We start from the raw sequence: 22956 nt of genomic DNA on the forward strand, positions 1-22956 counted from the left end.
TAATCCAAGTGGCAAGTAGCCTGCAAAGAACATGCTTGATTAGGCTACAAACTAATTCATTCTCACCAAACCTTCTCATTCACCTTTCATATAGCAAATAAAGTCATGTGACTACTACGAAGAGCGTGAAATTCAAAATGACATAAATAAAATATTAAGAACCCTGAGAGGTCTGCTAGGCCAAGTCCCTCCCTAACCTCTGGCCATAGCACACTTCAGCCATCCCAATGTTAGTTCCTTTGCTTTTTAAAGAACTCTAAAGAAATTTCTTAAAAATAAAAACAGGTTACCCACTCCAGTGTCCCCGATGTTTAGTACACTTCACATGGATGTTCTTCTTGTCACATTAAGCCCATCCTGGCTCAGTTAAACCCTGTTCTATGTATATCTGAGTAATAATTAGTCAGTGTGTTCTGCTAACAGCTCTTAAGGATTAGCTCATTTGTAGTGACTGCTGAAACCCACTAAGACAAAGAAACAAGTGAGTAGAGGGAAATTCCTGTGCCTCTCTGCAAAGGAATTCCCACAAAGTATAGGAAGGGAGGAAGTCCATTAAAGCAATCTCAGAGATCCCTTAAGGTTAATTCCAGGTGCAAGGGAGTGTTCTTTCAATTCTTTTTTCCGTATTTTCTAAATAGTTTTTATAGAATATGCTACATATAAAAAGGAAAAACTACATTTAATTTTTAACTGAGATGCATTTTGTAGCCAATTCTTACCTTAATTACAGAATTTTCTTTGTATAATATTGATTGAATAGCTGCCTCAGTATCTTCTTTAGCTAAAACCTGAAAGGACAGAATTAAACTTTGAAAAGAAAATCTTTAAAAACTATTAGTGCTATCTGGAATCATTATATTTAGCATGACAGACATATCCCTGGAAAGTTCTCTATGCATGCAGTTTGTTTCCTCCAAATCATATCATCGAGTGCTTTTGTTTGTGTGTTTGTTTGTTTGTTTGAGACAGAGTCTTGTTCTGTCGCCTAGGCTGCTGGAGTGCAGCAGCACCATCTCGGCTCACTGCAACCTCCAATTGCAGGGTTCAAGCGATTCTCGTGCCTCAGCCTCCCAAGTAGCTGGGATTACAGGCGTGCAACACATGCCTGGCTAATTTTTGTATTTTTTGTAGAGACAGGGTTTTGCCATGTTGGCCTGGCTGGTCTCAAACTCCTGGCCTCAAGTGATCTGCCTGCCTCAGCCTCCCAAAGTGCTGGGATTACAGGCCTGAGCCACCATGCCCAGCCCATCAAGTGCTTTTTAAACAGTATTTCAATCTGTCTGCTCTTGGCTACAGCAAAATGTAACTCAGCTTACACACATTTTGAGTCCCAAAATGGTCAAATGTCTTTCCCGGAGTCACATGGTAGTTACAATCCATCTTTTTTCACTTCCTATAAAATGCTTTTACTTTTCTGGGTTAAAATAGACTAAATTAGGCCTCTATTTGAGGCTTTTGACTATGTAAGACATACTAATCTTCCAGCTTTGATTCTTACAGAACTAGTTAAGAATATGTCAACAGTTTCACTAAAAGCTTAGTGCCACCTAAGGCAAACTCTATACGTAGAAGAAATGTCACTAGTGAACAATAATACAAGGTCTTAGAAAGACTTTCTATTCAATCTCCTGCTCTTTTTTGTGTTCTTCCATAATGAATTCACCCACTAATTTTGTTTTTGAAAATTATTGAAACATAAGCCTATGGATATAATAAATCAAGGAAATGAGTTATATTTTTATCCATTAACTCACAACTGTATATAAAATGTAAAATTATAATTAAACAAGTAATTGGATCTTCTCAAAATGAAAGAAAGCTCTTATTAAAATAAAAGGAAACATATTCATTTAATTAATTTTTCCATGACAATTGACAAATTACCCAAAAGACTGAAACAAATTTCTTAGACAGTATTGACATAAATATAATTGGAACAAATTTATTTATCATTAGTGAATATGGCTATCAAATAAATATTAATAATAAATTTTATTTTTTATGTACTTATTTTGGAGACAGTCTTGCTCTGTCACTTAGGCTAGAGTGCAGTGGTATGATCATAGCTCACTGTACCCTCAAACTCCTGAGCTCAAGCAATGCTTCTACCTCAGCCTCCCAAAGTGCTACGATTATAAGCATGAGCCACCACCATGCCCAGCCAAATACTATTTTTATATACAAGTCACATTTTCAGATTTTGAAATAACACAATCTTTAGGGAACAGTGATATTAGTGACAAAATTATGACAGCATTAATTTTTCCATTTTTATAACAAATGTTCCACAATTATTAAATACCTGCCAGAAAATGGAAGTGGTTGATTTCTAGCACTGAATTGCCTTTGAGATCCTCTTGAAATTACATAAAAATAAAATATTCTCAAGTTAACTGTCAGTGAAAGTAGTTGTCTTCAGTCCCACTGCTTTTATTTCCAGGACAGATGAGTAAAATCTCACTATCTAAGAACTGTCCTTCCCCATTAACATCCAAAGAAGCCAAGGCTCATGGGAGCTAAGCAACAACTAGAAGCACAGAAAACTCAAATGAGTCTACTCTAGTTTGTTTTCTTTGTTATTTTTGCCTCATAGAGTTGCCCTTCCTGGTAAGTCTGTACTCAGATAGGGGGTAGTGAATTAACATTCTAGATAAAAAATATAAAAAACAACAACCTGAAGACACTGGTGAGTGATCAAAAAGCAGGGAGTTACTGAATGCTATTCAACACTAGGAAAAAAAAAAACAGCACTAGATGAATTTCCAGTTTGTTATTAACTTGCCTGAGAAAGGGCCTTAGTCTGAGGTAAAGGAGGTGGCTAAAACTCAGATAGAGGCATGCGGCCTAACTTGTTCAGGAATTAGAAGACAGAGTTTGGGGTAAGCATGGAGCTGGAAGGTGAGAAGAAAAATACTGGAAAGGAGGGAGCCAAAGAAAGGATGCCACAAATTCTGCAAATGAACTCTGACCAAATATCTGGCAAACTCTTGAACTCTATATGCATAAGGCAGACTCCACGTAGCCCAGCTTAAGACAAAAAAAAGACTAAACAGTGACTTCATCTGCTGCCAACTTCAGGAAAGACAAGTGTGGAGATTGAGTTCAGCAAAGATAACTGCTTCCTAAAACAAAAGCTCAATATTCTTCAGAGGAATATAACAGTATCCAGACCCTCCACAATGTATCATTCATAATGTCCAAAATGTAATCTAGAATTACTAGACACATAAAGAAACAGAAAAATGTGATCCACACTTAAGAAAAAGGCAATCAATGGAGACCAACTCTGAAATGACCCATATGTTGGAATCTAGAAGAAATGGATAAATTCCTGGACACACACACCCTCCCAAGACTAAACGAGGAAGAAGTTGAATCCCTGAATAGACTAATAACAAGTTCTGAAATTGAGGCAGTAATTAATAGCCTACCAAACAAACAAACAAAAAAAAGCCCAGGACCACAGGGATTCATGGCTGAATTCTACTAGAGATACAAAGAAGAGCTCGTACCATTCCTTCTGAAACTATTTCAAACAATTGAAAAGGAGGGACTCCTCCCTAACTCATTGTATGAGGCCACCATCATCCTGATACCAAAACCTGGAAGAGATACAACAAAAAAAGGAAACTTCAGGCCAATATCCCTGATGAACTACAATGTGAAAATTGTCAATAAAATACTGGCAAACTGAATCCAGCAGCACATCAAAAAGTTTATCCACCACCATCAAGTCGGCTTCATCCCTGCGGTGCAAGGCTGGTTCCACATATGCAAATCAATAAACATAATCCATCACATAAACAGAATCAATGACAAAAACCTCATGATCATCTCAACAGATGCAGAAAAGGCCTTCAATAAAATTCAACATCCCTTCGTGTTAAAAACTTTCAATAAACTAGGTATTGATGGAACATATCTCAAAATAATAAGAGCTATTTATGACAAACCCACAGCCAATATCATACGGAATGGGCAAAAGCTGGAAGCATTTCCTTTGAAAACCAGCACAAGACAAGGATGCCCTTTCTCACAATTCCTATTCAACGTATTACTGGAAGTTCTGGCCAGGGCAATCAGGCAAGAGAAATAAATAAAGGGTATTCAAATAGGAAGAGATGAAGTCAAATTGTCTCTGTTTGCAGACGACATGATTCTATATTTAGAAAACCCCATCATCTCAGGCCAAAAGCTCCTGAAGCTCATAAGCAAATTCAGCAAAGCCTCCTAATACAAAATAGATGTGCAAAAATCACAAACATTCCCTATACACCAACAACAGACAAGTAGAGAGCCAAATCATTAATAAACTCTCATTCACAATTGCTATAAAGAAAATAAAATACCTAGGAATACAGCTAACAAGGGATGTGGAGGACCTCTTCCAGGAGAACTACAAACCACTGCTCAAGGAAATAAGAGAGGACAGAAACAAATGGAAAAACATTCCATGCTCATGGATAGGAAGAATCAATATCATGAAAATGGCCATAGTACCCAAAGTAATTTATAGATTCAATGGTATTCCCATCAATCTACCACTGATATTCTTCATAGAATTAGAGAAAACTACTTTAAATTTTATACGAAACCAAAAAAGAGCCCATATAGCCCAGACAATCCTAAGCAAAAAGAACAAAGCTGGAGGCATCACGCTACCTAACTTTAAGCTATACTACAAGGCTACAGTAACCAAAACAGCATGGTACTGGTACCAAAACAGACATATAGACCAATGGAACAGAATGGAGACCTCAGAAATAACAGCACACATCTACAACCATCTGATCTTCGACAAACCAGACAAAAACAAGCAATGGGGAAAAAATTCCCCTTTAATAAAGAATTCCTTTAATAAAAGGATTCCCTATTTAATAAATGGTGCTGGGAAAACTGGCTAGCTATATGCAGAAAACTGAAACTGGACCCTTTCCTTACACTGTATACAAAAATTAACTCAAGATGGATTAAAGACTTAAATGTAAAACCCAAAACCATAAAAACCCTAGAAGAAAACATAGGCAATAACATTCAGGGCATGGGCAAAGACTTCATGACAAAAATGCCAAAAGCAATTGCAACAAAAGCCAAAATTGACAAATGGGATCTAATTAAACTAAAGAGCTTCTATACAGCAAAAGAAACTATCATTGGAATGAACAGGAAACCTACAGAATGGGAGAAAATTTTTGCAATCTACGCATCTGACAAAGGTCTAATATCCAGAATCTACAAAACACAAACAAGTTTACAAGAAAAAAAAATCAAAAAGTGGGCAAAGGATATGAACAGATGCTTCTCAAAAGAAGAACGGCCAACAAACACATGAAAAAAAGCTCAACATCACTGATCATTAGAGAAATGCAAATGAAAACCATAATGAGATACCATCTCACGCCAGTCAGAATAGCGATTATTAAAGTCAAGAAACAATACATGCTGGTGAGGCTATGGAGAAATAGGAGCACTTTTACACTGTTAGTGGGAATGTAAATTAGTTCAACCATTATGGAAGACAGTGTGGCGATTCCTCAAGGATATTAAAACCAAAAATACCATTTGACCCAGCAATCCCATTTCTGGGTATGTACCTAAAGGAATATAAATCATTCTACTATAAAGACATCTGCACATGTATGTTTATTGCAGTACTATTTACAATAGCAAAGATATGTAACCAACCCAAATGCCCATCAATGATAGACTGGATAAAGAAAATGTACATATACACCATGGAATACTATGCAGCCATAAAACGGAATGAGATCATGTCCTTTGCAGGGACATAGATGAAGCTGAAAGCCATCATACTCAGCAAACTAACACAGGAACCAGAAAACCAAACACTGCATGTTCTCACTCATAAGTGGGAGTTGAACAATGAAAACACATGGACCCAGGGAGGGGAACAACACACATCAGGGCCAGTCGGGGGCTGGGGGTGAGGGGAGAGAGAGCATTAGGACAAACAGCTAATGCATGCAGGGCTTAAAACCTAGATGACGGGTTTATAGGTGCAGCAAACCATCATGGTACATGTATACCTATGTAACAAACCTGCACGTCCTGCACTTGTATCCCAGAACTTAAAGTAAAATAAGAAAAATAAAAAGAAAATTATATTGACATGAAAATCTGAAAAAAAAGAAGACAAGGATTTGAGGACTGTTATGATAGCTATGCTTAAAAATATGCTCATAATTAATGAATAGAAAATCTTAGCAGAGAATAGAAATGATAAAAAACCAAGTGGAAAATACAGTTCTTAAATTTGAGAAATAAACAAACCTCAATGGGTTAGCAGCAGATTAGAGATGACATTAAAATAGTCAGAGAACTTGAAGACAGACCATTAGAAATTACCCAATCTGAAAAAAAAGGAAGAAGATTAGAAAATAATGAACAGAGTCATAGTGACCTATGAGACAATATCAAACAATTCAACAAACGGATAGAGTTGCAGAAGTGAGGAGTAAAAGAATGGAGCAGAAAACAACTGTTTGAAAAACTAATGTCTGGATGAGAACTTTCACTTTTGAACAAGACAGAGTAGCAGGAAACAGACTTACTCTCCCACCTGAAACAACTAAAAAAAAAAAAAAGATAAAATAGATGAAACAACAGTTTCCAAGACATCGAACATCAGGCAAAGAAGAACAGTGGCCCCTGAGAAATAGAAAATGTCTGCCTGAATTGAGGAGTGGGGATGGGAGTCTGGAGAGGCCAGAGCAGTTGGAGTTCATAGGTTAGAGTACTAGAGGGAGGAGAGCTACAAGAAAGATGGAGCTCTGGAGAACTGCAAAGGGTCAAGTCTGCAGAGGTCCCCTTGAGTCTTCAGCTGATCGTAAACACTATATGCCTGTGAGAAAAATACCCAAAGGAACAAACGGCAAAGAAACACCTGCAAGAATTAGGGAATCAATCCCTAGAGGTCACACAGTCCCAGGAGTGTTCGTTCCCTTTAGCATCAGCCAGAGGAAAAAAAAGAAAATTCCATAGTTTGAAGTACATAGAGTAGAGTATTTGGAGAGGTTTTGTATCAGTTCTGAAACAAAATTGGCCCTACAGTAGATACTGCCGTGGTCCTGTCTAGCAAAACTCGGAGGCAAGACCTGAAAGAATCCTGCTGTGTCCAAGTAACTTAACTGAATCCAAGGAGAAAAATGAAGAATATTTATGGGAAATCTGTGCACTTGTACTTTAAAAAAAAAAGAGCATTTATGGCAAATCAAAAATATCTAGCAATCAATATGGTTAAAATTCACAGTCTTGCATTTAATCAAAAATCACCAGGCATACAAAGAAATAGGAAAATTTAGCCAATAATCACCAGGTATAAAAAGAAATAGGAAAATTTAACCAATAATAAGAAGGAAAATTAACCAAAACTGCCCCCAAAATGACAAAGACACTATAATTATTAAACCAGGACACTAAAAGTTATTATTCCTGTAGTTCATAAGTTAAGGAAGCTAGAAGAAGACTAGACATGTTGAGACAGAAAAAAATGTTTGAAAAAGAGCTAAGGGCCAGGCATGATGGCTCACACCTGTAATCCCAGTGCTTTGGGAGGCCAAGGTAGGAGGATCACTTGAGGCCAGGAGTTCAAGACCAGCCTGGCCTACATAGCGAGATCCCGTCTCAACAACAACAACAACAACAGCAACAAACAAACAAAAAACAGCAACAAAAGGATCCAGATAAAACTTCTAGGGACGCAAATTATACTTGAGATAAAAATATGCTAGGTAGGTTTAGATTTAGCTAGATGCTAGCAGATTAGACATTACAGAAAGTTAGTGAACTTAAAAGCATAGCAGCAGAAGCTTTCCAAAATGAAATGCACGGGGGAAAAACTGAAGAAAATTACCAGAATATCAGTGAGCTACAGGACAACTTCAAGCAGGTTATTGTACATATAGTTGTATTTCCCAAAAGATGGAGGGAATAGAAAAAATAATTTAAGAAATAGGCCAGGCACGGTGGCTCACGCCCGTAATTCCATCACTTTGGGAGGCCAAGGCAGGCGGATCACTTGAGGTCAGGAGTTCAAGACCAGCCTGGCCAACATGGTGAAACCTCAACTATTCTAAAAATACAAAAATTAACTGGGCATGGTGGTGCACATCTGTAATCCCAGCTACTCGGGAGGCTTAGGCACAAGAATCGCTTGAACCCGGGAGGCAGAGGTTGGAGTAAGCTGAGATCATGCCACTGCACTGCAACCCGGGTGATAGAGTGAGACTCAGTTGAAAAAAAAAAAGAAATAATGGCTGAAAATTTTCCAGATTTGTCAGAAACTATAAACCCACAGATACAAGAAGTTCAATGAACTCTGAGCAGTGGAGAAATTGTAACTTTCATACATTGCTATGAAAATTTAAAACGGTATCACTGCTGTGGGAAACAGTTCAGCAGTTCCTCAAAAAGTTAAACACAGAGTTACCATATGACCCAACAATTCCACTCCTAGGTTACATACCCGAGAACTGCAATCATGTTACCTAAAAAGTTACACAAAATGTTCATAGCAGCATTATTCATAACAGCAAAAAAACAAACAACCCAAATGTCCATCCACTGAGGAAGGGATAAACAAAATGTGATACTGAGACAATGGAATATTATTTGGTCATCAAAAGGAATAAAGTACTGCTTATGCTATGACACGGACGAACCTTGAAAACATTATATTAAGTGAAAGCAGTCACTAAGGACCACATATTGTATGATTCCATTTGTATAAAATGTCCAGAGTAGACAAATCTGTTTAGACAGGAAGTAGATCAGTGTTGCCAGCGGCCAGAGAGGGAGGGGAATGGGGAGTGACTGCTAAAAGGTGTGAAGTTTCTTTTTGGGGGTGATGAAATGTTCTGGAATTAGATAGTGGTGACAGTTGCACGAATTTGTGAATATACTAAAAAACACTGAAAATTAAAATTCTGAATTTTTTAAAAATAAGAAACACTGAATTGTACACTTTAAAGTAGTGAATCTTGGCCGGGCGCCCAGTGGCTCACGCCTGTAATCCCAGCACTTTGGGAGGCCGAGGTGGGCAGATCATGAAGTCAGGAGATCGAGACCATCCTGGCTAACACGGTGAAACACCTCTCTACTTTTTTTTTGTAAAAATACAAAAACAAAAATTAGCGAGGTGTGGTGGCAGGCGCCTGTAGTCCCAGCTACTTGGGAGGCTGAGGTGGGAGAATGGCGTGAACCCGGGAGGCAGAGTTTGCAGTGAGCCGAGATCACGCCACTGCGTTCCAGTCTGGGCGACAGAGCAAGACTCTGTCTCAAAAAAAAAAAGTAGTGAATCTTATGGCATGTAAATTATATCTCAATAGGAAGAGTCCAACAGTAAGAATACAAACAACCCAACTTAGAATTGCGAATTTTAAAGTGGGCAAAAGATTTGAACACACACTTTGCCAAAGAAGATAGATAAATGGCAAGTAAGACTTGAAAAGATGCTCATAATTAGTCATTAAGGAAATGCAAATTAAAACCACAATAAGATGTCACTATACATCTTTTTAAAATGTCTTGAGTTAAAAAGGCCATACAATAAATAAGTATAAATAAAACTATTCCAAATGTTGGCTAGATTATGAAACAACTGGAACTCTCACACACTACTAGTGGGAATGTAAAACAATTCAATGACTTTGGAAACTAGTTTGGCAGCTACATAAAATTCATTTACCATATGACCCAGTCATTCCACAACTAAATATCTACCCAAGAGAAATGAAAGCATATGTCCATACAAAGACACACACATGAATGTTCATAACAGCTTTATTTGTAATAGCCCCAAACTGGAATCAACCCAAATGTCCATAAACAGGATGAACAAATTGGGATATATCCATGTAAGGGAATAGCATTCAACCAAAAAAGGAATGAAGTATTGATACCTACAACATAGGTGAGTGGCAAAATAATTATGATGAGTGAAAGAAGCCAAACAGAAGGAAAAGAAATATATACTGTAAGATTCCATTTGTATACAATTTTTAAAATGCAAACTAAACTAGAGTGACAGAAAGCAAAGCAGGCTGGGCGCAGTGGCTCACACCTATAATCTCAGCACTTTGGGAGGCCGAGGTGGGCAGATCACTTGAGATCAGGAGTTTGAGACCAGCCTGGCCAACATGGTGAAACCCCGTCTCTACTAAAAATACAAAAAAAATTAGCCAGGTGTGGTGGCGCAGGCCTGTAATCCTAGCTACTCAGGAGGCTGAGGTAGGAGGATCACTTGAACCCGGGAGGTGGAGGTTGCACTGAGCCGAGATCATGCCAGTGTTTTCCTGACTGAGTGACAGAGCGAAAGAAAGAAAAGAAAAAGAAAAGGAAAGAGAGAGAGAATGAAAGAAAGAGAAAGAGAGAAAGAAAAGCAGTGGTGGGGGGATGTGAGAGAGGGATTACAACAGAATATTAAGGAAGGTTTGGGAGTACTGAATATGTTCACCATCTTGATTGTGGTGATGTTTTCGTGTGTATACATGTCAAAACTTACCAAGTTTGTACACTTTATTTGAGACAGCGTCTTATTCTGTCACCCAGGTGGGGATGCAGTGGCACAATCACAGCTCACTGCAGCCTCAAACTCCTGGGGTCAAGTGATCCTCCTGCCTCAGCCTCTCAAGCAGCTGGGACTATAGGTGTATGCTGCCACACCTGGCTATTATTGTTTGTTTGTTTGTGGAGACAGGGTCTCAGTATATTGCTCTGCCTGGTCTAGACAGAACTCCTGGGCTCAAGCGATCCTCCCACCTCAGCCTCCCAACGTGCTGGGATTACAGGCATGAGCCACAGTGCCAGACACACACTTTAAATATATGCAGTTTACTGTATATCAATTACATCTTAATAAAGCTGTTTAGAAACTACAATCTAAAACAATATAACTGGCTGGGCGCAAGGGCTCACAGCTATAATCCCAGCATTTTGAAACACCACGGTAGGTGGATTGCTTGAGCTCAGGAGTTGGAGACTAGCCTAGGCAACACAGTGTAGAGATTTTTTGTATCTCTACAGAAAATACAAAAATTAGCCAGACATGGTGGCGTGCGCCTATAGTTCCAGCTACTAGGGAGTGGACGGATGGCTTGATTCCAGGAGGAAACATAGCAAGACCCTGTCTCAAATATAAATAAATAAATACATACATTCATCATATCAAAATTTGGGTGATGCAGCTAAGGCAGTACCTAAAGAGAAACTTATAGCTATGTTAGGGAACATCATATCAAAATTCGGGTGATGCAGCTAAGGCAGTACCTAAAGAGAAACTTATAGCTATGTTACATTTAAAAAGGTATATAATCAATGACCTATGTTACATTTAAAAAGGTATATAATCAATGACCTATGATTCCACCTTAAGATGTTAGAAAAAAACAGCAAAGTGAATATACAAACTTAGTAAAGTGAAGGGAATAATAAACAGAACGAAATAAAAACAAACAATAGAATAAACAATATATTTAGCACAAGCCACTTCCCACTGCAGCGATCCAAGTAAAAAAATCTCCAAATCCCACACTATTTGATATATACCTCCATAAAACAAAGGGGCTTGGGTTCCAACAATTCTTTTGAGCTCTTGAGCTTGGGAAGTGTGCCAGTTACCAGATCATCACTGTCTACATTTTTCATTGTGGTCACAAATAACAGTGCCCCTAGAAAAACTAAAAATCATCTTATTTAGTATTGAAAATTTCACAGTCACCTGATTTTCTCTTCTGTTTAATACCACCTGTGTCATTGCACACACACAAAATGGATTTTGAACACGAACCATCCAGTTTCCCTAACAAGAGGCCTTCACCACAGATTCCAGATGACGGCTTCAGAGCCAGCCTCCTTTATAAGCAGGCGAGATGCTCTTTGAAAGAATCCCCCGTCCCTTGGAATGAATTCCCACGTCCCCCTCCAAGGTAGCCCATTCCAGCCAGTGTGGCAGCTTCAGCCTGGCCTCTGTGAGTCCCATTTGCAACACTTTTCTGACTTTGGTGGCCTCCAGTGGGGGCAACTGCAACTTTCTGGCTACAGAAACACAGGCTGAGCTGCTTAGAGAAGGCAGGGAGGGGCTTTCGGTCACACTGCGCGAGTCTTCGAGCTCTGCGCGGCTCGAAGTCCTCCCCGAGGCCCGGGTGCGACGGGGATGTCGTAGGCGTCCGCACCCGCTCTCGCCCATCACGCCCACTCCCGGCCCTTCCTCCCACCCACTAGGCCGGGCGCCTGCGGCCTCCACGCCAGTCCCGGGCCGGGGACCTCCCGCGCAGGCGCGTCGTGCGTGGGGACCGCCCGGCCTGGCGGGGAGGTCGCCGGCGCGACAGGCACCTCTCTGCCCTCCCAAGGCCAGCAGGCCCGCAGCCGTCCTGCTCCACACTCGGGCCCGGCCCCACGGCCCCGGAGTCGTCCGGCTGCGGCTGGAAGAGAGCCCGCCCGCGTCTGCGGAACGCGCGAATGTTGGCGCCCACTGTCTCCCGGACGCAGCGCGGCGCGAGCCCTCCGCCCCCTGCGCCGCGGGTTCCACAGCGAGTCCGCGCGGGCGGTGCCGGGGCGGCGGAGGACGGCTTCAGGCCCAAAGGGGATTGGGCGGCGGCTCTAGCTGGCGGGTCTTGGTTTGCGGAAGGGGCTGGAGTCGCTGCTTCTCGGTGACCGGCGCGTGGCCCGGCCAATCCTGCCGCCGCCACCCACCCGCAACCGCGTCCGTTGACGGGCGGGTCCTTGGTCTCCGGGTCCTTGCGGGGCACCAGAGAGCGGAGTGGCGTCCGCTCCCTCGAGTCCTCGGTGCGGGGGAATTCACCGCTCACCACCCCCTGCCCCACCTTGGGTCCTGCTCGGGGACCAAACCACTGGAAGGCAGTGGCGGGAAAGGGGCGCCTGTGCCAGAGGTCCTGATGAGGGGGGTCCAAGGCTTGGGGACTTGTGCGGGAAATGTGGGTTTAAGTGCCTTCAAGGTGTTTTTAGTCCATTGGGATGTTGATCAGCGTTCATAGCTGGCGCTGATGCAGGTCACCGGGAAGGGAATGTGTGGGTTTATGGCCACGCATAATCTCTTTTAGTCGTGTTTAACTTAGCAGGGTAGCTCTCCATCCGGGCTGGGTTTTGTTTTTTGTTTTTCTTTTTTCTTTTACAGGGTTTTTCTCAGTGTGTAACGTTTGTTTTTAAATCCCAGATAATCCTGATGTAAACCATTGACATAGCTAGAAAATCACGAGGCTGTGATTTTCCAAACTCAGCTTCATAACCTATTCTGTGTGAGCTGTGATTTTTCTGTGATTCTGTTTTCCTCTTTGGCTATTGGTGGGCCCTGAATGATGGACCACCGTTTTCACCCTGTATCTTTTCAAAGTACACTTGGTGATCTTAGAAATGTCTGCAGTGTCTTAAGGACATTTGTATTCACATGCCTTTTAAAAGCTAGTCCGAGTCAATGGCTTCAACTGCACTTTCCCTTTCAGAGTTGAGGGAACATGAGCCATTTGCAGAGCTTATTGTTAGACACCCTCTTGGGAACCAAGCATGTGGACAGTGCAGCCCTCATCAAAATCCAGGAGCGGAGCTTGTGTGTAGCATCACCAGGTTTCAATGTAAGAGAAAACAAGTTTGGACATAAGACTTGATTTACTTATTATTTCTATTCTTCCAAAAAATGAAGCAGACATGACTTTTTTTTTTTTTTTTTTTTTTTTTTTTTGAGACGGAATTTCACTCTTGTTGCTTAGCCTGGGATGCAATGGCACGATCTCAGCTCACTGCAACCTCCGCCTCTCAAGCGATTCTTGAGCCTCAGCCTCCCGAGTAGCTGGGATTACAGGAGTGCGCTATCAGGCCCGGCTAATTTTTGTATTTTTAGTAGAGATGGTGTTTTACCATGTTGGTCAGGCTAGTCTCAAACTCCTAACCTCAGGTGATCCACCTGCCTCGGCCTCCTAAAGTGCTGGGATTACAGGCATGAGCCACCGTGCCCAGCCCAGACATGACTTTTAAATGAACTTTTTCTGTAAAGAGCTACATAAATATTTTAGGTTTCTAGGCTTAGTCTTTTTACTGTTGATGTAAAGGAATACCTGAAGCTGGGTAATTTATAAAGAAAAGAGGTTTATTCGGCTCACAGTTCTACTGCCTGGAAGACTGGTCATCTGTGAAAGCCTCAGGCTGTTTCCACTCATGGCAGAGGTGAAGGGGGGCCAGCATGTGCAGAGATCACAGTGCAGGAGAGGAAGCAAGAGAGAGCAAGTGGAGAGGTGCCAGGCTCTTTCTAACAGCCAGCTCTCCTGGAACAAATACAGTGAAAACTCACAGCTTCCCCCACCTCGCAGGGAGGGCATCAGTCTATTCATGATCCAAATACCTCCCATTAGGCCCCACCGAAAACGTTGGGGATCAGATTTCAACATGAGATTCAAACTATAGTACAGGGCCATAGAGTCTCTGTCACAACCACTCAACTCTGCAGTTGTAGAGGAAAAACAGCCATACATAAAAGAATGAATATGACTGTGTTCCAATAAAATTTTATATTTATGGATACTGAAGTTTGAATTTCATATAATTTGTAAGTGTCACGAAGTGTTATTCTTTTGATTTTTTTCCCCAACCATTTAAAAACATGAAAACCATTCTTAGCTTGCAGGCCATAAAAAACAGGTAGTGGGCTAAATTTGGCTGGCCACCAGCCATAGTTGGCTGACTCCTGCTCTAACCATGTAACCTCTCCAGGTAATGCCCAGTGATGTCCAAACACTGGTGAATGGATTTGCCAAGAACCCTTTGCAAGCCCGAAGAGGAGGATTGTATTTCAAGGGAAAAGATTACAGATGTGTCCGGGCAGATGAATATTCTCTTTATGCCAAAAATGTGAGTGCTCAAGATTTGAGGAGAGCTGAGTAAAAGAAAAGAATTTGCCTCCAAATTTCCTTGCTCTGCCTGATCCTCTCTGTAAAACAGATTAAATCCATTAATGTCTTGAGCCATTGTCTTGAGATAGCAGTCTAGTGCCAGGAAGACGTATGTGAAAGAAAGTCTTATCAAGAGCCTGGTTTTGAGAAATGTTCATTCCAGAATCTATTAACTGAGCCTTGCCTGAACTCTTTCCAGTACAGTCCAGCCTTCATTCTCTACATCCTCCTTTAAAAAAAAAAAGAAAAAAGATAATCATTTCTGCGCTTAAAACATCTCTCAGTGGCCAGGCACAGTGGCTCACACCTGTAATCCCAGCACTTTGGGAGGCTGAGGTCAGGAGTTCAAGACCAGCCTAGCTAACATGGTGAAACCCTGTTTCTACTAAAAATACAAGAAAATTAGCCAGGTGTGGTGGTGCGCACTTGTAATCCCAGCTACTTCGGAGGCTGAGGCAGGAGAATTGCTTGAACCCAGAAGGCAGAGGTTGCAGTGAGCCGAGATCGTGCCATTGCACTCCGGCTTGGACAACAAGAGGGAAACTCCATCTCAAAAAAAAAAAAAAAAAAAAGTCAGCTCTCTGTTGCTTATAAGGAATGAAAGAGATGAAAATCATTCATTGGATGCCCTATATTATGCGTTAGGCGTGCTGCCTCATCCACATTATAAACGAAATAATCTCATTTTACAGATGAGGACACTGAGGCTTAACAAGGTTAAATAACCCTTACTCATGCAGCAGAAAATGGAGGCACTAGAATTCAAGCCCAGAGCTGTCCAATTCCAAAATGTACAACCTTTCCATTACATCAGTTTTGTTTTGTTGTTGTTTTTTTTTTGAGACGAGTTTCACTTTTGTCGCCCAGGCTGGAGTGCAATGGCGCGATCTCGGCTCACTGCAACCTCCACCTCCTGGGTTCAAGAGATTCTCCTGCCTCAGCTTCCCGAGTAGCTGGGATTACAGGCGCCTGCCACCATGCCTGGCTAATTTTTGTATTTTTAGTAGAGACGGGGTTTCACCATGTTGGCCAGGCTGGTCTCAAACTTCCAACCTCAGGTGATCCTTCTGCCTTGGCCTCCCAAAGTGCTGGGATTACAGGCGGGAGCCACCGCACCCAGCCTACATCAGTTGTTCTAATTGGGATGGGGTATATGATAATCAATTGCACAACTTTTTCAAAATCCATCTACCATTATTATAACAGTCTGAAACATTTTGAGGAAAGGCAACTAAATTGGTAGAAAAGAGTGGACAGCCCAAAAACAGATATATAAATATATGGAAAATATATACGGAATATGTATATTCCATATATATTCCAAACATATGGAAATCAGGAAATGGTGAAAAACGTAGCTGGAGCATGACCACTGGTCCTGTGATTAGAACCAAGAGCAGAATATTCTCTTTTATTCTTTATCCAGGAGAACACTGGTGTAGTTGTCGTGAAGACCCATCTGTATCTTCTGGTGGCAACTTACACTGAGGGCATGTATCCTAGTGTCTGTGTGGAAGCCACAGAGAGCCTGGGTAAGTTGGCCTCCTAGTTCCTGTCTTCATTCCCTGTGCTAGTTGGGTCTTCCAACTACAAGTAACAGAGATCCAACTCAAACCAGCTAGGGCAGAAAGTAGGTTTATTGGAAGGATGCTGAGGTTATTTACATAGCCACTAGAAGGACAGGGTGCAGCTGAGCCATGGGGAAGGTCGATTCAGGGACTGGAACACTGCTAGGTGTCTGTCTTGACTTCTAAATGAGTCAGCTTTGTTCTGTCTCATAGCAAACTGTTTCCTTTCCTGGCTGATATCATGGCCAAGCCTCCCATAATACCCCTTAATTTCTCTTAGGACCCTGATTTGGCAAGTTTCAGGTCATATGGTTTACCCCTGTATCAGTCAGCTATGTAGGTGGGGCAGGAAAGGGGAGCAGGGAGACAGCAAGGTAAAAAGGCAGAGATGTGGCTGCTGGGGGTCTACCCTACATAAAGAGACATTTTACAGGAAAAGGAATTACTGTGAGTCAGGCAGCCACTTTGTTGGTATATACTGCATTCCCCCTCTGTGTCTATACATTTTTGAATAAAGATCTCATAGAGAACTAGCTTGGGTATTATATCAGTGAGAGTTGAGCTTAATAAATGGTAAACTGTGTTTGTGTTTAGATTTTTCAAAATCTAAATTTAAATTTTAAGAAGTTTACTGGAGTTGCGTAAATACTCCTTTGAAACAGAAGCCTCTAGTAACAAAAGCAGCCACTCATTCATTCATTCATTCAACAAACATTCAAACAAACAAACAGAGGTACTTACCATGTGCCCTGCACTATCCTAGATAAATTAGGGAAGCAGAGCTGGTTAAGATATAGCTTCTGCCTTCCATGCCTCTGTACATGCTGTCCTATCTGCCTAAAATATTTTCTAGTTTCCTTCCTGTCCCTCACATCTATTCTGCAAATTCCTAATCATCATTAAAGACCCAAGTCAGATCTTAGGCTTCTATCTACTGTGGTATGTATTTTATGCATACCTTTATGATTATCCCCATTACAGTTCTTTGTTTATCTAGATTGTGAATCCCTGGAAGGCAAGAATCTTGTCTTAATCATTCTCTTTCTCCATTACCTAACACAGTATCTGATGTTGGTTAGGCAATTAGTACATGTTTGATGAATAAATCAATGAATTACTTTGGCCTAGCAGAGTCAGAGAAGGCGCCAGAGAGCTGAATCTTAAAGGGCCAATTGAGAAATTAAGTACCATCACAGAAACTATATACCTATGTACAGATATGCCTCATTTTATCGCATTTTGCATTATTGGACCCTTCAGATATGCCTCATTTTATTGCATTTTGCATTATTGGACCCTTCCTGAACAGATGTCAAGGATTTGAAGGAGGCTCCATTTCAGAATTGTAGGGCAGGAGCAGAGAGCAGAACAGAGACATAGAGAGCCAAGTTAATTATCTAATTAAAACAACCAGAATATGAGATTAGAAAGATGGGCAATTTGGCTGTCAGGAAGCCAGGCTCTTACCCTGTCAGCTAGGGCTCAGGGCTAATTCCCCAGAGGAGATCAGAGAAATTGCTTGACTACTGTAATGTAGATTATGTGGCTGTCACTAAAGTTTAGTATTCTTGCTTAGGGCCACAAAAAACTCCACAGACTCCAAAGAATGTGCCCTGGTTAGAAGTGCACCGCTGGCATCACGCCATTAATATCCCACTGCTCTGGGAGGGTGGGATGCTATCTTGGAAATGGTTGGATGATCAGGAGGGATGGACAAGGCTGATATCCACTCAGGAGCCAGTTGTCTTATGACTGACTTTTGTTTCCTTTACTCTTTTTTAAAAAAATTATATTTTTCTCTATCTAAAAAATTATATGTGATCATTGTAGAAAATTTGGGAAGTAAAGAATTACAGGCCAGATGGGATGGCTCACACCTGTAATCTCAGCACTTTGGGAGGCCAAGGCAGGCGGATCACTTGAGGTCAGGAGTTCAGGACCAGCCTGGCCAAAATAGCAAAATTCTGTCTTTACTAAAAATACAAAAATTAGCCAGGTGTGGTGGTGGGCACCTGTAATCCCAGCTGCTCAGGAGGCTGAGGCAGGAGAATCACCTGAACCCAGGAGGCGGAGGTTGCAGTGAGCCAAAATAGCGCCATTGCACTCCAGCCTGGGCGTCACAGCAAGACTCTGTCTCAAGAAAAAAAAAAAAAAGAAGAAGAAGAAGAATTATGACCATTTAAAAATTGTATTATGAAGGATTCTAGGAGCATGGCTATTAATTAAAGAAAACCTTTAAACAGTAATTAGGAAAAGGATGCTATGCTACTTCTGTCACACAAATTAATCAGGTTTGTGCAGTGGCTCACACCTGTAATCCCACCACTTTGGGAGGCCAAGGTGGGTAGATCATTTGAGGACAGGAGTTTGAGACCAGCCTAGAAAACATGGTGAAACCCCATTTCTACCAAAAATACATAAATTAGACCAGGTGTGGTGGCAGGCGCCTGTAATCCCAGCTACTCGGGAGGCTGAAACAGGAGAATCGCTTGAACGGAGAGGCAGAGGTTGCAGTGAGCCGAGATCGTGCCACTGCACTCCAGCCTGGGTGACAGAGCGAGACTCTGTCTCAAAAAAAAAAAAAAAAAAAAAAGCAGGATTGTTTTTAAAATAAATATATTAGACAGTCACATTTGTAACATTGGTAAAATGTTAGCATCTTTAATTCTAGGTCCTCAGTTGTTTTTTGTTTATCTTGTGTTTCTGTTTCTTTTTCTTTTCTTTTCTTTTTTTTTTTTTTTTTTGAGACACAGTTTCATTCTATCGCCCAGGCTAAAGTGCAGTGGTTTGACCTTGGCTCACTGCAGCTTCTGCCTCCCAGGTTCAAGCAATTCTCCTGCCTCAGCCTCCCAAGTAGCTAGGACTACAGATGCCTGCCACCACACTGGCTAATTTTTGTATTTTTAGTAGAGACGGGGTTTCACCATGTTAGCCAGGCTGGTCTCAAACTCCTGACTTCAAGTGATCTGCCTGCCTCTGCCTCCCAAAGTGCTGGGATTATAGGCATGAGCCACTGCACCCGGCCAAGTCCTCAGTTTAAAAAAAGAATCTTAAGCATATATTGTGACTTACTCTGCAAGACTCCATCTAAAAAAAAATGAAGTGCTACCTGGCATGGTGGAGTGCACCTGTAGCCCCAGCTACTCAAGAGGCTGAGGCAAGAGGATTGACTGAGCCCAGGAGTTTGAGTCCAGTGTGGGCAACATAGTGAGACCCCATCTTTAAAAAGTAAGTGCTGTAATCAGGTTTGGTTTTGTTTTTGAGACGGAGTCTCGCTCTGTCGCTCAGGCTGTAGTGCTGTGGTGGGATGTCGGCTCACTGCAACCTCTGCCTCCCGGGTTCGAGCAATTCTCCTGCCTCAGCCTCCCAAGTAGCAGGGACTACAGATGTATGCCACCATGCCCGGCTAATTTTTTGTATTTTTAGTAGAGATGAGGTTTCACCATGTTAGCCAGGATGGTCTCGATCTCCTGACCTCATGATCTGTCCACCTCGGCCTCCCAAAGTGCTGGGATTATAGATGTGAGCCACCACACTCGGTCGTAATCAGTTTTAAGTCTAGGTCATAGGATACATATAGGAGAGGAGGGCAGCAGTTTCCTTTATTCTCTTGAGCCCTCTCTCACCCTGTTCCCTTTGCCCAGCCATATGCATTATTCATCCTTTTTTTTTTTTTTGCATGGGAACCCAATTCATACTCCAGGACAACTCAAATACCTCTACTGTGGCACTTACTGCCATGAAAGAGAATTGATGTCTGTATGTGCCTATATCCCCTACTAGACAACGAACTCCATGAGGGCAGGAACTGTGTTTCAACTATCCAGTCACCCTTGTATCTCCGGTACCTAGCACGGTGCCTAGCACATGGCAGTCACCTGGCAATGTTTGTGGAATAATAAACGGATGAATGAATCATTTGTAATGATAATTTGCAGCTCATAAATAATAACCATGCTGTGTTTGCTTTCAGGAGACTACCTAAGAAAAAAAGGAAGTTAAGTCATCAGAGGCCCATGAAAGACACTTTTACTATTTTAGAAGAAAATTGAAGAGCCTAAAGAAAAAATATTTTATGGTTGAAAAAACACTAGATAGAAGGCACTAAAAAAGAAGAATGAAATAAGGGAGCAATTTTTATTACTTCAAGAGATCCTCTTCTTTCACTGGAATTACTTGATCAACTGTTTTTTAGTAAGTGTTGGTCATTGGCATGGAATGAGAGAGCACTGATCATTTCACAGAGCATATCTGTTGGGAGGCTCCTTTCTGTGAGGCTCCTGTAGTCCTACACACCTTGCTAAGTATGCCAAGAATGCAGGCTGTCACCACTCTTTATCCAAGACATTTCTCAGGGTTAGGTTGCAGCAAGCAACCTTGAAAAATGAAGGGATGTCTCCCATCAGGACAGACGGCAAGCTTGCTTACTGTTTGCTATAAAAGCAGTGGAGTCCCTGAGCTCAGTGTTACCCCTCCTGTAATACAGCTCCCTGCATGTGTGACATCCATCTGGCTCACATCACCCCTGTGAGACTTGGGAGAAAGGATTGCAAAGGCCATTCAACAATGGACCACTAGTCAAGGTATTCAATGGACATTTCACACTCCCATTTGCAGGTATCTGGTATCATTTTGAACATTGGGAAGGCCTTCTCAAAAATCAACTCAAAAAGATTTCTGACTCTAACCCTAACTCTCACTGCACACCTTAGTAAGGCAGTATGGTCACTAAATGCACCCTTCCCCAGAAAGAGTTCATCTCCTCTTGGTCTCCTAGGTGATAATCCGGACCATAAGGGTGGAGAGCTATAGAACCTATTTTGAAAATTCAAGATTCTACACTGACTATTGCTAAACATGATGCATCTTTTTTTCCCTAACAGCATCATCCTCAGGCCAGCCTGGTTGGTATACCCTTCAGATGTCCCTGGGGAGAGAACACCTTCGACCACTTGCCAAAAGACAGCCTAGGGAATTCAAATTTAATTCTGGTTCAGCTAGATTGGACTAACATGGTCCTATATCATGACAATAGTGACTACTTAGTTAAGTACACTGTTCTCTAGATCCCTCTACAGGGTTCTACACAGGCCAGGATAGGATATAATGGTTCTCTTTAATTTTGCAAAAATGCCCCTGTGCCTCTTACATCTGACCCTTCCAGACAAGATGTCTGGATGCAAGTAGGGCACGATTGGAGAAAAAGTATAGACATGGCTACTGGGATGGGATGCACCAACTGCATGGCCACGGAGACCCTAGCACCTGGAGAGGGAACACATTTGATCTCAGGAGATGGGGAAACAGGGGAGCCCTTTCATGTTCTTTTTGTCCCCCAGATTCAGCATCTCCTTGTGGCAAACCCTAACTTACTAGCCTTAGTAAATCAAGTAAAATCAAATCTTAGGCCCTTTATAGTTCCTGACATAATCAGGCAGTGAGGTACAGAATTCAAAATTCCAAAGACATGCTATCTAGGGCAGGATGTCTTTTGCTGATATTTACAAAATTGTCTCATTTTCAGCTCTGTATAATAGCCTTTCACAGAACTTACTTCCAACATCATTCCTTTTCTGAGCTTGGATGCCAAGTACCACAGATTTTTTTTTTTTTTTTTTTTTGGTAGTCAACCTTGCCACTAGTCCATTCATCCATTATTTAGTCAGTAGTTTGATTCTTTTGGGGGTTTTGTTGTTGTTGTTTGTTTTGAGACAGAGTTTTGCTCTTGTCGCCCAGGCTGGAGTGCAATGGTGCAATCTCAGCTCACTGCAACCTCCACCTCCAGGTTTCAAGTGAATCTCCTGCCTCAGCCTCCCAAGTAGCTGGGATTACAGGCACCCACTACTACACCTGGCTAATTTTTGTATTTTTAGTAGAGACCGGGTTTTGCCATGTTGGTCAGGCTGGCCTCGAACTCCTGACCTCAGGTGATCCACCCGCCTCGGCCTCCCAAAGTGGTGGGATTACAGGCCTAAGCCACTGTGCCCAGCCTGTTTTTTGTTTTTATTTTTGTTTTGAAACAGGGTCTCACTCCATAACCCAGGCTGGAGCGCAGTGGTGTGATCACAGTTAACTACAGCCTCAATCTCCTAAGCTGAAGCGATGATGCTTCCACTTCAGCCTCCCGAGTAGCTAGGGTTATAGGCACATGCCACGTGCAGCTAATGTTTAAATTTTTTGTAAAGATGGGGTCTCACCATGCTGCACAGGCTGGTCTAGAACTCCTGGGCTCAAGCAATTCTTCTGCCTCGGCCTCCCAAAGTGCTGAGATTACAAGAGCGAGACACTGCAACTGGCCTTTGATTCTTTTTGAAAAGAGATAACAGTAAATTTTAAATTAACTTATTTAGCATTCTTTGTAATAAGAATGTTAAATAAGTGTATTTAGATGTATTGTTTACTGTTGTATCACCACTACCTAGCACATAGTCGGCTTTGTGCTAGGTAGTAGTGATACAACAGTAAATAAT

General features: G+C 41.7%; 2 protein-coding genes across 15 annotated transcripts in view; one reads left to right on the forward strand and one right to left on the reverse strand.

Moving 5' to 3' along the window:
* FAM228B (family with sequence similarity 228 member B) overlaps nucleotides 1–22956 on the reverse strand; it is an 87529-nt gene that overhangs the window by 31742 nt on the left and 32831 nt on the right. For 3 of the 13 annotated variants that reach the window (XM_054548317.2, XM_054548313.2, XM_054548314.2), the window contains exon 3: nucleotides 720–788. Coding sequence is in view for 6 of the 13 variants with exons in the window: in XM_024242585.3 (XP_024098353.2) it covers nucleotides 720–788; nucleotides 11566–11664 (168 nt within the window). In the remaining 7 variants the exon portion in view is untranslated. Of the gene's footprint in view, nucleotides 1–719; nucleotides 789–2302; nucleotides 2323–11565; nucleotides 11697–12351; nucleotides 12587–22956 lie in introns of those variants that run through there. The other 10 variants (XM_054548308.2, XM_054548306.2, XM_024242585.3 and 7 more) reach the window with 9 other exon arrangements.
* PFN4 (profilin family member 4) lies at nucleotides 12490–20629 on the forward strand. 2 transcript variants are annotated; one of them, XM_054548329.1, is made up of 5 exons: nucleotides 12490–12804; nucleotides 13479–13607; nucleotides 14740–14877; nucleotides 16345–16450; nucleotides 20460–20629. In XM_054548329.1, the coding sequence occupies exons 2-5, from the start codon at nucleotides 13491–13493 to the stop codon at nucleotides 20486–20488; spliced, it is 390 nt and encodes a 129-aa protein (XP_054404304.1). In that variant the 5' UTR covers nucleotides 12490–12804; nucleotides 13479–13490; the 3' UTR covers nucleotides 20489–20629. The 2 variants fall into 2 exon arrangements, with proteins under 2 accessions (XP_054404304.1, XP_009235771.1); XM_009237496.3 differs by having other exon boundaries at nucleotides 12717–12908.

The sequence above is a fragment of the Pongo abelii genome, chromosome 12 (genome assembly GCF_028885655.2).
Source record: "Pongo abelii isolate AG06213 chromosome 12, NHGRI_mPonAbe1-v2.0_pri, whole genome shotgun sequence".
Taxonomy (NCBI): domain Eukaryota; kingdom Metazoa; phylum Chordata; class Mammalia; order Primates; family Hominidae; genus Pongo; species Pongo abelii.

What these genes read in the sequence shown, in the direction of transcription:
- PFN4 (XM_054548329.1), top strand. Translation starts at nt 13,491, where the DNA reads ATGAGCCATTTGCAGAGCTTATTGTTAGACACCCTCTTGGGAACCAAG. An exon ending in ATTCTCTTTATGCCAAAAAT is followed by an intron (nt 14,878 to 16,344) that starts GTGAGTGCTCAA and finishes TTCTTTATCCAG; the next exon opens with GAGAACACTGGTGTAGTTGT. An exon ending in GGAAGCCACAGAGAGCCTGG is followed by an intron (nt 16,451 to 20,459) that starts GTAAGTTGGCCT and finishes GTTTGCTTTCAG; the next exon opens with GAGACTACCTAAGAAAAAAA.